Here is an 11,707-nt window from a genome sequence, read left to right on the forward strand (position 1 = left end):
TGCGGGACTCGATCCCAGGACCCTGAGATCATGACCTGAGCCAAAGGCAGCGGCTTAACCCACTGAGCCACCCAGGTGCCCATAACTGGCAGTTTTTATCCTTTAATGAATATTCCCCTCCACCAACAGTACCCCAACACATAGGCATTGTAACCACCACTGTATTCTGAGCTTGGCTTCTTTAGATTCTCTGAGCTTGGCTTTTTTAGATTCCACATATAAGTGCTATCATACAGTATTTTTCTCTGACTTATTTCACTTAGATTAATGCCCTCAGCAGTTGTCCAAATTGTTGCAAATGACAGAATTTCCTTCTTTCTCATGGCTGAATGATATTCCATTATATATGTATATACCACATCTTCTTTATCCCTTTATCTTTTAACACTTAGGTTGTTTCCGTGTCTTGGATATTCTGAATAAATGCTGCACTGAACTTGAAGGTGCAGGTACCTCTTCTCTAAGCAGCTTTTGATAGTTATTAAAGCTCTTCTTTCTTTTTTCAGTGTTAACATTAGTTTCAGGTATATAACATGGTAAGAATTAGATGTAATAATATAAAAACGTGCCACAGCTCTACACATTATGCTCTGCTTACCACATGTGCATCTATGATCTGTTACCATACAGACACTTTTACAATACCATTGATTAATATCTCTTCTTTCCTGAAATGCTCCTTTAATTTTTGTGGCCCTGTGTATATATATCTGATTTTCGCCTCGGTGTCTTCTCTGATGGTTTGTATTCTAAAAGTTTATGTGTTGGGACCACTTCTCACTTTCTGAGAAATTGCTTTTACCTAGAGCTTAGGCAGTTTCAAATCATCTTTATGTAAGATTTCCAACTCTTAACCACTAGCTCTGACGTATCTTTCAAACTGTAGATCTCTATTTTCATCTGTCTACTAACTATCTCAGTTATCCTATAGATACCCAAAATGGTTTGTCATCCAAATGCCTATCTTCTTTTTTTTTTTCCTCAAGTTTTTTCTTTTGTGTTTTTTCAGGTCAGTAGTATCAGGAACCATCCTTCTTTTTACCTGGGCTCAAAATCTGGGAGATCTTTAGATCCCTTAGTTCATGTTTGTTTGTCTAGTCTTTCCTCTTTGCTTCTTGGTTTTTGCTTCTTGGTATCCCTCTCTTTACCATATTTCACCTGCTTTTTTCTTCCATTGCTACTGCCTTAGACTTTCAATATGCTGTGTTTATTTTTTTAAAGTATTTAGCATATTGTGTTCTACTTTACCTAGTGACTTCTTGTTTGAGTCATCATTTCTTCAGAGCCTGGCATAGTGTACAGAGCAGACATCCAGTGATGTTCATTGAATGAATAAAGCTTGGTAACTTCCTTAATGATGATATTAATACTCTAGAAATATTTATGGTGTGCCTCTTTTATACAGTTATAAGCAAGGTGGCTAAAACCCTGACTTTACATTCATATGGGGAACAAGTGACACAGATAACTAAAATATAAGGTAGAAATATTAAGTGCTATAAATGGTTTCATATAGAGTACTGTAGGATTTTAGAGGAGGGAGTGATAATTTCTACCTGGAGAAACCAGGACAAAGCATAAAAGAGGTTAAGTTTGATCTAGACCTTGAAGAATAGTTAAGATTTGGAAATTAGATTTTAAAGGTGTGGGTAGGGTGGGGGATTCTAGTAGAGGCAATAGTTATAAACAAAGGCAAAAGATGAAAGAAATATTGAGGTCCCCCAAATGAGTAATTATAATAATAAATAATTCATTCTGGCTTTGAAAGTCAGATGAAAGTGAAAGTGATTTTCTTCAGTTTGGAAGATAAGCCTAAAAGATAGTTTGGACCATTCTGGGTACCTTAGAGACCAGCAGAGGATTATGAGCTTTATTTTGTGGCTATTGGGAAATCTTTGTAAATTTTTAAGCTGGGGAATCAGATTGATGCTTTGCGAAGATTGATAGGGCAGCAGTTTGTAAGATATTTTAGAGAGATGAAAACCTATAGATTGGTAAACCAGTGAAGAGTTCACTGAAATAGTGTAGGTAAAAAGATAGGAGAGAATGAATGTAAATGAGGTTGTGATAGTGGCATTGATTGAATCAGATCACTAAACTGATGGATAGAAAGGAGAATGTAAGAATGTTAACTCTGGGGGCGCCTGGGTGGCTCAGTGGGTTAAAGCCTCTGCCTTCAGCTCAGGTCATGATCCCAGGGTCCTGGGATCAAGCCCCACATGGGGCTCTCTGCTCTGCAGGGAGCCTGCTTCCTCCTCCTCTCTCTCTGCCTACTTGTGATCTCTGTCAAATAAACAAATAAAATCTTAAAAAAAAAAAAAAGAATGTTAACTCTGCTAGGACAGGGATTTTTATTTTCCTCATGACACCTCATTCCAGGTGTCTAGAGCAGTGCCTGGCACATAGTAGATACCCAGTGAATATTTGTTGAGTGAGTGATTACTGAGATGGTAAATCTGTGTGATTTGGCTACTGGCAATGGCATTAAAAGAAGTGTAAAATGTGAGGAGAGCAGGCTTTGGGAAGAAATGAATTTTGGACATTCTGATTTTGTGTTAGGAGACATGTGGCTGACAATATAGTTTTGGGAGATATCCACATGGAAATAATAAAAGCCACATCAGTGAATGTGAGAATATATTAGTGCAGTAATTTATAAATGTGAATATAACATGACATGTTCCAAATTAGATCTTCCTATTTTATATGTTTTATACATTTAATAATTTCAATTATAATTTATGTTGTAACAATTTTTGCATATTAAATTGCCTTTTGCTGATGGGGTGCTTTTAAATTCTATGAAAATTGGCCCATGCATAATCAAAGTAGGGTTTTGTATTAAGTTTGTACAAGGGTACATTAATTTTGAACTTTAATATATTAAATTATAAGAAGTTGTGTAAGAGTTTTTATTGACTTTATAGCTTATTTCTGTCATCAAAAACAGAGCTAGGTTGGTTTATTTCTATATGGGGCTAGAAATGAGCATTAATTAGATGGTGATTCTTTGTATAGGACACATGAGAATGCTAGCTGCCCTCTTGAAGTTTATAATTTGATTTGCAGAACTGCCCTTAACACTTCAGTATCATGAAAACAAGCCTGATTTCTAAATAATGAGACAAAAACCAGGTCACAGGTAATGACCTATACATTATTCACAGAATACTCAGTATTTCTGGTGAAAAAATTAAAAAGGTAATGCATAAAGAGGAAGTAGAAACTGAAAAAGAAATAATTGAAAAAGAAATAAGTTTCTGGCGTACTGTAGATAAGCTCATGATGTACATATTTTGGAAAATATTTCAAAATTTTGTTATTCACAAGTTCCATTTAGAAAAGTTTTCAGATTAAAAAAAGCTGGTGATGTAAACTTTATCTAATTATTAAACACTTTTAGAGCCCTCTTAGCGCAGCAGGCAGCGCATCAGTCTCATAATTATTAAACACTTTTAATAGAGATTATGATTTTTTTCAAAGATTTTGTTTATTCATTTGACAGAGACAGACACAGGGAGAGAGGGAGCACAGTGGGGGGAGTGGGAGAGGAAGAAGCAGGCTTCTTGCGGAGCAAAGAGCCTGATGTGGGTCTCTATTCCAGGACTCTGGGATCATGACCTGAGCCAAATGCAGACACTTAATGACTGAGCCACCTAGGCACCCCAAGATTATGATTGTTTTGAAGGTTTATGATGAATATCCCTTTCCCTTCCTCTTTAAATGCCTGTTTGGTTCATTGCTTATTAATCAATAATTAGATTCCAGTGTGCTGACTTTGAATATTGAAGTCAATGAGGACAACATGGGTTAGATATTTTATTGATGGAGGTATTAATATTTATAGTATGATATATATGAGGCTAATGGTGATTTGATAGGAAGTATGAGTTTTTTTCTCCATTTTTTCAAAATTTTATTTAAATTCTAGTTAATATACAGTGCAGTGTTGGTTTTAGGAGTGGAATTCAGTGACTTACAGACAATACCCAGTTCTCATCATATCAAGTGCCTTCCTTATACCCGTCACTCATCTAGCCCATCTGCCACCCTTTCTATCCATCACTTCTAAGTTTGTTCTTTAAGAGTCTCTTGTGGTTTGTTTCTCACTTTTTCTTTTTTCTTTTTTTCCCCTCTCTCCCATATGTTCATCTATTTTGTTTCTCAGATTCCACATATGAGTGAAATCCTATGGTATTTGTCTTTCTCTGACTTTTTTCGCTTAGCATAATACACTCTAGCCCTATCCATGTTGTTGTAAATGGCAAGATTTCATTCTTTTTGAGGGGTGAGTAATATTCCATTGTGTTTATATACCACCCGGTAGGAATTTTTTTAGCTTCTGATTTGAGTTTGTGAAAAGGCCTGTGAAATGGCTTGTGCTTTGCAAGGGGGATTAATGATGATCTACTATGTGTTATTAAAAATTAACAACATAAGAAATTTGAAATGGCAGTATTATTGAACATACATGTTAGGTTTGAGCTATACCCTATATCATACAACAGATATATATTTGTGTGTGTGTGTGTGTGTGTGTGTGTGTATGTATGTGTGTATGTGTGTGTATAGTAGAAAGTTTAATATAATTAGGAGACCTTGTTAAAAAAGCATATGCAAACTGGGATTTGCATTATTTTCTTAGGAGTCTGTAGATTTCCCATGAGAATTAAAAATAGAGTATGTTCATGACAGGGATTTTCTGAAAATGTCATAGCATATTCTAGATCATCTAGATGACTGTCTTATAAACTAGTAAATGCCAGGAGATTGTAGTAACCATGTTTATGCTTGTTTGGTCATGTTGGCTCTAAGTAGTATTATACTACCTTATGAAGAGTTAATTGGAACTGAGGTATATCTAATGCATAAATGATTTATTTATGTCCAAATAGTAGATCACCAAATGATGCCACAACCCAGTGTATGAACTAAGTTTTGTGGTATTTCACATTGGATTAGCTAACATTCTTTGAGTATCTTTAATGTTCTAAGTACTCTTCATGTATAACCACGAGTTATCATTATTATAAGGATTTGTGTTTTAAGAAGTTTTAATTCTTGAAATAGACCTGTGAGATATGTGTGATCACTTCTGTTGTACAGATGAGGACATTGTTATACAGAGAAGTTAATTTTCCGAAGCTTACATAGCTATTATAGTAGGGTTGGTTTTTATACACATTGTCCAATTCCATAACTCCTACCCACTGTACTATGCTACCTCATAGTAGGGAGAGGTAGTAAGAGGATTATATCACATCTAATAGTCATATAGGCATTCCAAATTTAGAAGAGCAGATACAATGACAGCATTGTATTCGTGTTGCCAGTTGAGATTTTGTTTCAGCAAACCTTTTTTCCCTGTCATGTTAATGTTGGTTGAATAGTATTGGTTTTGTGCTTGTGTTCGGATTTGATTTGGAAGATTTTACTGTTATATGAGTTGTTATAAGCACTAAAGGAGTTTTGTCTTAGTACATATATTTCAATAACATGACAGAAACAATTTAACACTCAGATTACAGTAGAGATGTTGAGATAAAAGATTGCTTTGAATCCTTTGAAAATCCAAGAAATTTATTGTTGGGTGTGTGGGAGGCTCTGTCAGTTGAGTGTCTGGCTCTTGATACCAACTCAGATCGTGATCTCAGGGTTGTGACACTGAGCCCAGCTTCGGTCTCTGCCCTTTAAGGGGAACCTGCTTGGGATCTGCTCCTCCACCCCTGCCACACCATGCTCTCTCTCAAAGTAAATAAATAGATCTTTTAAAAAAATCTAATCTATGTAATGCACATGAATGTATATTGATTTTTATTATACAAATTCAGAGGTGTTTTTATTTTGTTTATTTTAGGCAGGGAGAGGGAGAGAGAATCCTCAGCAGGCTCCATGCCCAGTGCAGAGCCCAACACGGGGCTGGATCACAACGCTGAGACTGTGACCTGACCCAAAATCAGTGTCAAATGCGTAACAGACTAAGGCCACCCAGGGCCTGCAAATTCAGAGTTTTATATAAAGTAATGGATATCCTTAAAGGAAAATAGCATAAATTGAGGAACCTCTTTGAATGTGTTTTTTTATGTATTTGGATTTACTATTCCTAACCCAGGCAAGTGCTTTCATATTATAAATACATAGATACTAATGTAGACATTACTTTGTAGGGTTTTTTCCCCTTCTTAGTTCCTAATTGGGGGCTATTCTCATGTCACAAGAAAAAAATGGTATCTATCCTGTTTATGGAGTTTTGTAGACAATATACTAAAAAACTTAGAGGTTTCTATTCAGAGGAAAACCGAAGTAGTATGAAGGAGAAAGAATTGTCCCAGATTTTACTGAGAGTTGTGTTGATTGAAATGAAATTATGATTCAGTTTTACAATAAAAATGAAGGCTATCATTTTTCTTCTTATAAAATTTTAATCATCTTTTAAAAACTTAATTTAGTAAGCTTCCCTTTTGCAAATTTAATTCATTTTCGTAATATGTCAGTAAGGTACTGCCTAGTATCCTTTTGCAGTGTGCTTTGTTCATTTTTAAAATAATTTTCTTTGAGGAAGAAAGGTTTTTGAATTCAAGAACTATTTATTGAGCTTCTACTATGTAGAAGTCATCCTGCTTGTCATTAATGGTTTATTTCATTCTTGATATCATCATTTAATTTTGGTACACATGCCTGTTATACTTCAGATGAACTTTATTCAGATATTTGAGTCTCCGATATTACCTGTTCCCATAATAGATTTATTTTTGTAAGCATTCTCTGGCTGGGTTTATGTGTTTCTTCTTATATTTTTCTATCTAGGGATTTACTTTCCTCTAAGTAATCTATTCATTTACTCTCTTGAAATATTTTATGGAAGACTCTAACATAACCACCACTCTAAACTTGTGTAGGATTTTTAATATGAAATTCTAGTCCAAACTGACAAAGACTTTCAGATGTTTGATAAAATCTTCTGGACTAGCTTCTTTTTTTAGACCAGAGGTTAGTGGTCCTTGAGACATCTGAAATTGTAAAGAAAATAGTGAATGTATATACTTTGATCTTCAAAGAAGTTCCATACCTTTGTCATATATACTTAGGGCTTTTGTACATAAATAAGTTTAAGAATTAGTGGTCAGTAAACACTAGGCTGAGCTTCAAAGGTAATCTTAGAAAAGTTGTGATCCAATAATGAAGGTTCTGTAAAAAAAAAAAAAAAAAATGATTTCTGTTTGTGTGTTTTTAGATACCTCTTCTGACCAGTTCTTCTTCTTCTTCTTTTTTTTTTTTTAAAGATTTTATTTATTTATTTGACAGACAGAGACCACAAGTAGGCAGAGGTAGGCAGAGAGAGAGTGAGAGAGAGAGAGAGAGAGAGAGAAGCAGGTTCCCCACCGAGCAGAGAGCCCGATGTGGGACTCGATCCCAGGACCCTGAGATCATGACCTGACCTGAAGGCAGAGGCTTAACCCACTGAGCCCCCCCAGGCGCCCCCCAGTTCTTTTTTCTGATGCTGATAACCATTTCTCTGACACCAATTGGGTGTCTAGTAATTCACTTTAATTCTGATAAGAACTATCCAGAGTTAGCACAGACCCCATGGATAAGGGCTTAGTCCCCCAAGACTGCCTTCACTTGAGATGCCAGCTATAAATGGGGTACCCAGGATACCCATACTTCTGCCTGGGTGACTACAAATCTTTGGCCACTGGTGATTGAATTCAGTCCCCAGCCATTCCCTCTTTCTCAGAGATCTGGGGGTGCGGCTGAAAGTTTTAACCCTCTAATCACATTAATCAGGTGGTCAGTTTTTCTGGGGACCAAACACCACCCTGAAGCTATTTCGCACCCCCTCCCCCCACTACCCACCATGAACTGTCTCAGTGTATAAAAGAGAGTAGATTCTAAAGGTTTCAGAAATTTGTGCCAGGAACCTGAAACAAAGAGCAAATTTTTTTTTATTATACCACAATTGCATTACTGTGGTGTCTCAAATTTTATATAAATAGTGAATCTTACTGAATGTTAAGGTTTTAAGCATGTGCACTCTTAAAATATTTAATTATACATAGTTTTCCTATGAAGATCTTTTTAAAAAAAAGGGTTAAAATGAACAAAAATGTATTGATTAAAAATTTTAATTTTGTTTCATTGGGAAACTTTTTTACATATGTTGTCAAGCTTGGTTAGTCAGAGAACTAACAGATTGGTCACTGGTCTAAAGCAAATGATAAATTCACTTGGGAAGAATATAATTTACTAGATTTGAATATAGACGGGTTACCCAGAAGGTTTATTTCCTTTTTTGGGGGGGGGGTTTAAGCTTGAAAGACTCTAGGGCAGTGGTTCTGGGTGTGGGGGTGCTGTGTTGATTTTGACCCTCATGGGACATTTGGCAGTATATGGAGATATTTTTGGTTTTTACAGTTTTGGTGGAGGTGTTGCTACTGGTATCTAGATGAGCCTAGTGAGTCTCTTGATGCCAGGGATGGTACTAAAAATCCTATTATGCACAGAGCAGCCCCTCAGCCTCCCCCCAGACAAAGAATTATCTGACTCCAAATGTCAGTTGGTGAGGGAGGTTGGAGGCCACTTTGGGAATCACCAAGTGTTAGATGGTATTTGAAGTTTCGAAGCTTTGGGACTGGATATAGCCACCTGTTTAGGACCAGCTCTTCAGCATTGGAGCCTTATCCACTCAGTTGATTCTACTATATTGATAGGTGTGGGGAAATGATTTTCATTACTGCTCCCAAACCACTTACTGGGAGACCAAACTGCAGCCATCCAAATTACCTAAATATTATTGGTAGTTAATTCACTGGTTTGGAAGAAAAACAATCTATAAATATATTTATAGTCTGGCACTCTTACGGAGGACATTCCACGCCTTCATTGAAGACTGTATCCAAGATAAAAAGAATTCCGGAGATTGTCTATGTAGCATGTGCGTGTACTTGACACTACTGAATTGTTAATGTGAAAATGGTTAAGATGGTAAATTTTATGTTCCTACAAAAAGAAAAAAGTTGTATCCATTGTTTCATGTTTTCTTAAGCACTGTTCCATATATACCTTTTGGACCATTGTTCTCAGTTTCTCTCGCTATTTTTTTTTTAGTCAAGAGAGTTTATGATCTCTCAGGAGAGTTTTCATTCTGTTCCCAATGCCCTTTAATTTTTAAAGTGTACATATTAGTCATTTTCTTAAAGATTGGACAATATTGGGTTGATATGAAAGTATAGTATTTGGGTTTCAGCTTACTAAAGTTAATTGAAGTATATTACTAAATTCTCAATTTAGTAGTCTGGATTGTGTAGTTTGGATATTAAAAAAGAAGTAATTGTTTAGCATCAAATGCTGTTAGTTTAAAGATTACTCATTATTTCATGCACTTTTTTTTTCTTTTAATAGGCTTTCAAGGATATGCTGTATTCAGCTCAGGATCAGGCACCTTCTGTGGAAGGTAAGATGTACTAATCCCTAATTTAGTCACATAAAATCCCTTTTTAAGGGAAGATATTTTAAACTGCGTAGTAGAAAACTAATAAATCCTGCCCTGTTATACAGATCTTTTATGCTTTTGAAAATATATGTTATGATTACTTTATATTTCAGTCAGCTTTTTGTTAAGCTCACATTTACCTAAAATAGATCCCTTACAATGTCCTTGAATCACCTTAGCATTGTGAATCACAGATACTGGTTTAGAGTCAAAGTTCTTATCTGTATCATCTCCCTTCCCCCCAGTATATTTTTATATCTGTCTCTCTATCCATCCATCGGTTCATCCATCCATCCTTTAGTAAATCCTTAGTCCATAATTAGTCTGGGCAATTTAGTTTTCCTTTCTATTTATGCCATGTTTTTTTAGATTGGGATTAGTAAACAAAACAATGAAGCATATTTACTGTGTATATGTGTGTAGGTGATATAAACATGTATCTAAATGCATGTGCACACTTCAGCAGTCAAAAAATTGCTGATCTAAGGGCAGTAGTTGTCTCTCCAGTTACCTTTATTGAGCTTTTCTGTTATCTCAGCTTCTGCTCACTAGCTCATTCCTTATGGGTTTAACCTTTGGTAGGTTTGGACAGCTATAATTTAAAGTTGTAAGAGTTCTTATGTCATTAAATAATGGAGCTAATTCAAGAGTTATTTCTTGAGAGAGTATTTCCTCCGATGCTGGGTAATCTTTTAAAATTTCATACCACCTTTTTCTCAGGAAGGATGAATGTGAAAAAGTATATACCAAGAATAATCTAGATCGTGTGTATAGATTAATATATTTATAAGACACCAAACTGGAGTTCTGTGAAGTCATTCTAGTGACAGGCTTTTGGAGGCTTATTTTTATGGCATGTAACAGATGCTTAAGTTGTTTAATATAAAAGTATAGGTCTATAATTAAAAAATCTCATTTCTTTGCCGAATCACTGAATTCTACTCCCGAAGCAAAAAAAAAAAAAAAAAAAAAAAAAAACCCCCCACAACTCATTTTTTAAAATTACATAGAATTCTACATCTTTCATTTGCATTCAAAATGTGCTTCCTTTAACATCTTGAAATCCTTACCAGGGTATTAGCACTTGGGTATTAGTTTTATAATATGTTATTGAATTTTGGATTATAATAATATTTAATTTATTATTAAAATATATTTAATTTTCTAATGTTTAACAGAAAGTACTTATTTATCAAAATGTTCTTTATGTCTTAAAGAGTACCTCTCAAAATATTATAAAAATAATTTTCTTAAAATTTCATTTTAAGAAAAATGAAATTACATGGAAGTTTAACTGGTTCCCTCATCCTGTGTAATTTTTTATTATTGGTTCTTTTAATTTTATTATCAAGGTTGGGCTACTTATCTTTAGTTTTTCTTGTATGTTTTATCATCCAGTTTGTAACCAACTTATTTTGACATGTTCTGGTGATCCTCATTCATCCCTTCATGCCGGCTCATGTTGCTAGTGATTTTCATACACTTTTAACTGTTATTAGAGAGAAACTGAATTCTGTGATAATATGTTAAAATGCTTATAATTAAGAACGTTTTTTATCTCATTGCTCAGAGATGTTAACTTTGGGCCCTGTTGTAAAGAGAGTATTGTGGCTGATCATAAAGATGTATATGCTGCTTTCATAAGGGAAATATTATGCACTTGTTTGTTCTTTCTAATCTCAGATTGGAGCCATGTAACTATATCTTCTTAAATGAATTCTTCTCTTTTGAGGTACTTAAGAATCAAAGGTATTGGAAAGTGGTTTACAGAAACACTATTCTGTGTAGTATTGAGGTTAGAAGATGTTATTGACTATAATTTTGTCTCATTTGATTGTGATACTATATTAATTTACTGTCTTTCTGTGGTGTTAAATTTGAATGATAATTATTTCTATCATTTATTCTTACCATTATGTTTTTATTGCTTTTATTTAGCTGTTATCTATAAATAAAGCAGCATAAGCCTATCTATCAATAAATCTAAGATAGGGCTTTCAACTTTAACATTTTTTTTTTTTAAAGATTTTATTTATTTATCAGAGAGAGAGAGGGGGAGAGAGCGAGCACAGGCAGACAGAATGGCAGGCAGAGGCAGAGGGAGAAGCAGGCTCCCTGCTGAGCAAGGAGCCCGATGTGGGACTCGATCCCAGGACGCTGGAATCATGACCTGAGCCGAAGGCAGCTGCCTAACCAACTGAGCCACCCAGGCGT

The 11,707-nt window shown here is 35.1% G+C and overlaps 1 protein-coding gene across 1 annotated transcript in view; it reads left to right on the forward strand.

Moving 5' to 3' along the window:
* Positions 1–11,707, forward strand: part of XPR1 (xenotropic and polytropic retrovirus receptor 1) — a 252,522-nt gene that overhangs the window by 23,617 nt on the left and 217,198 nt on the right. The window contains exon 2 of the mRNA XM_059412708.1: positions 9,403–9,454. Within this exon, the coding sequence (XP_059268691.1) occupies positions 9,403–9,454 (52 nt within the window). The remainder of the gene's footprint in view (positions 1–9,402; positions 9,455–11,707) is intronic.

This window comes from Mustela nigripes, chromosome 10 (genome assembly GCF_022355385.1).
Source record: "Mustela nigripes isolate SB6536 chromosome 10, MUSNIG.SB6536, whole genome shotgun sequence".
Taxonomy (NCBI): domain Eukaryota; kingdom Metazoa; phylum Chordata; class Mammalia; order Carnivora; family Mustelidae; genus Mustela; species Mustela nigripes.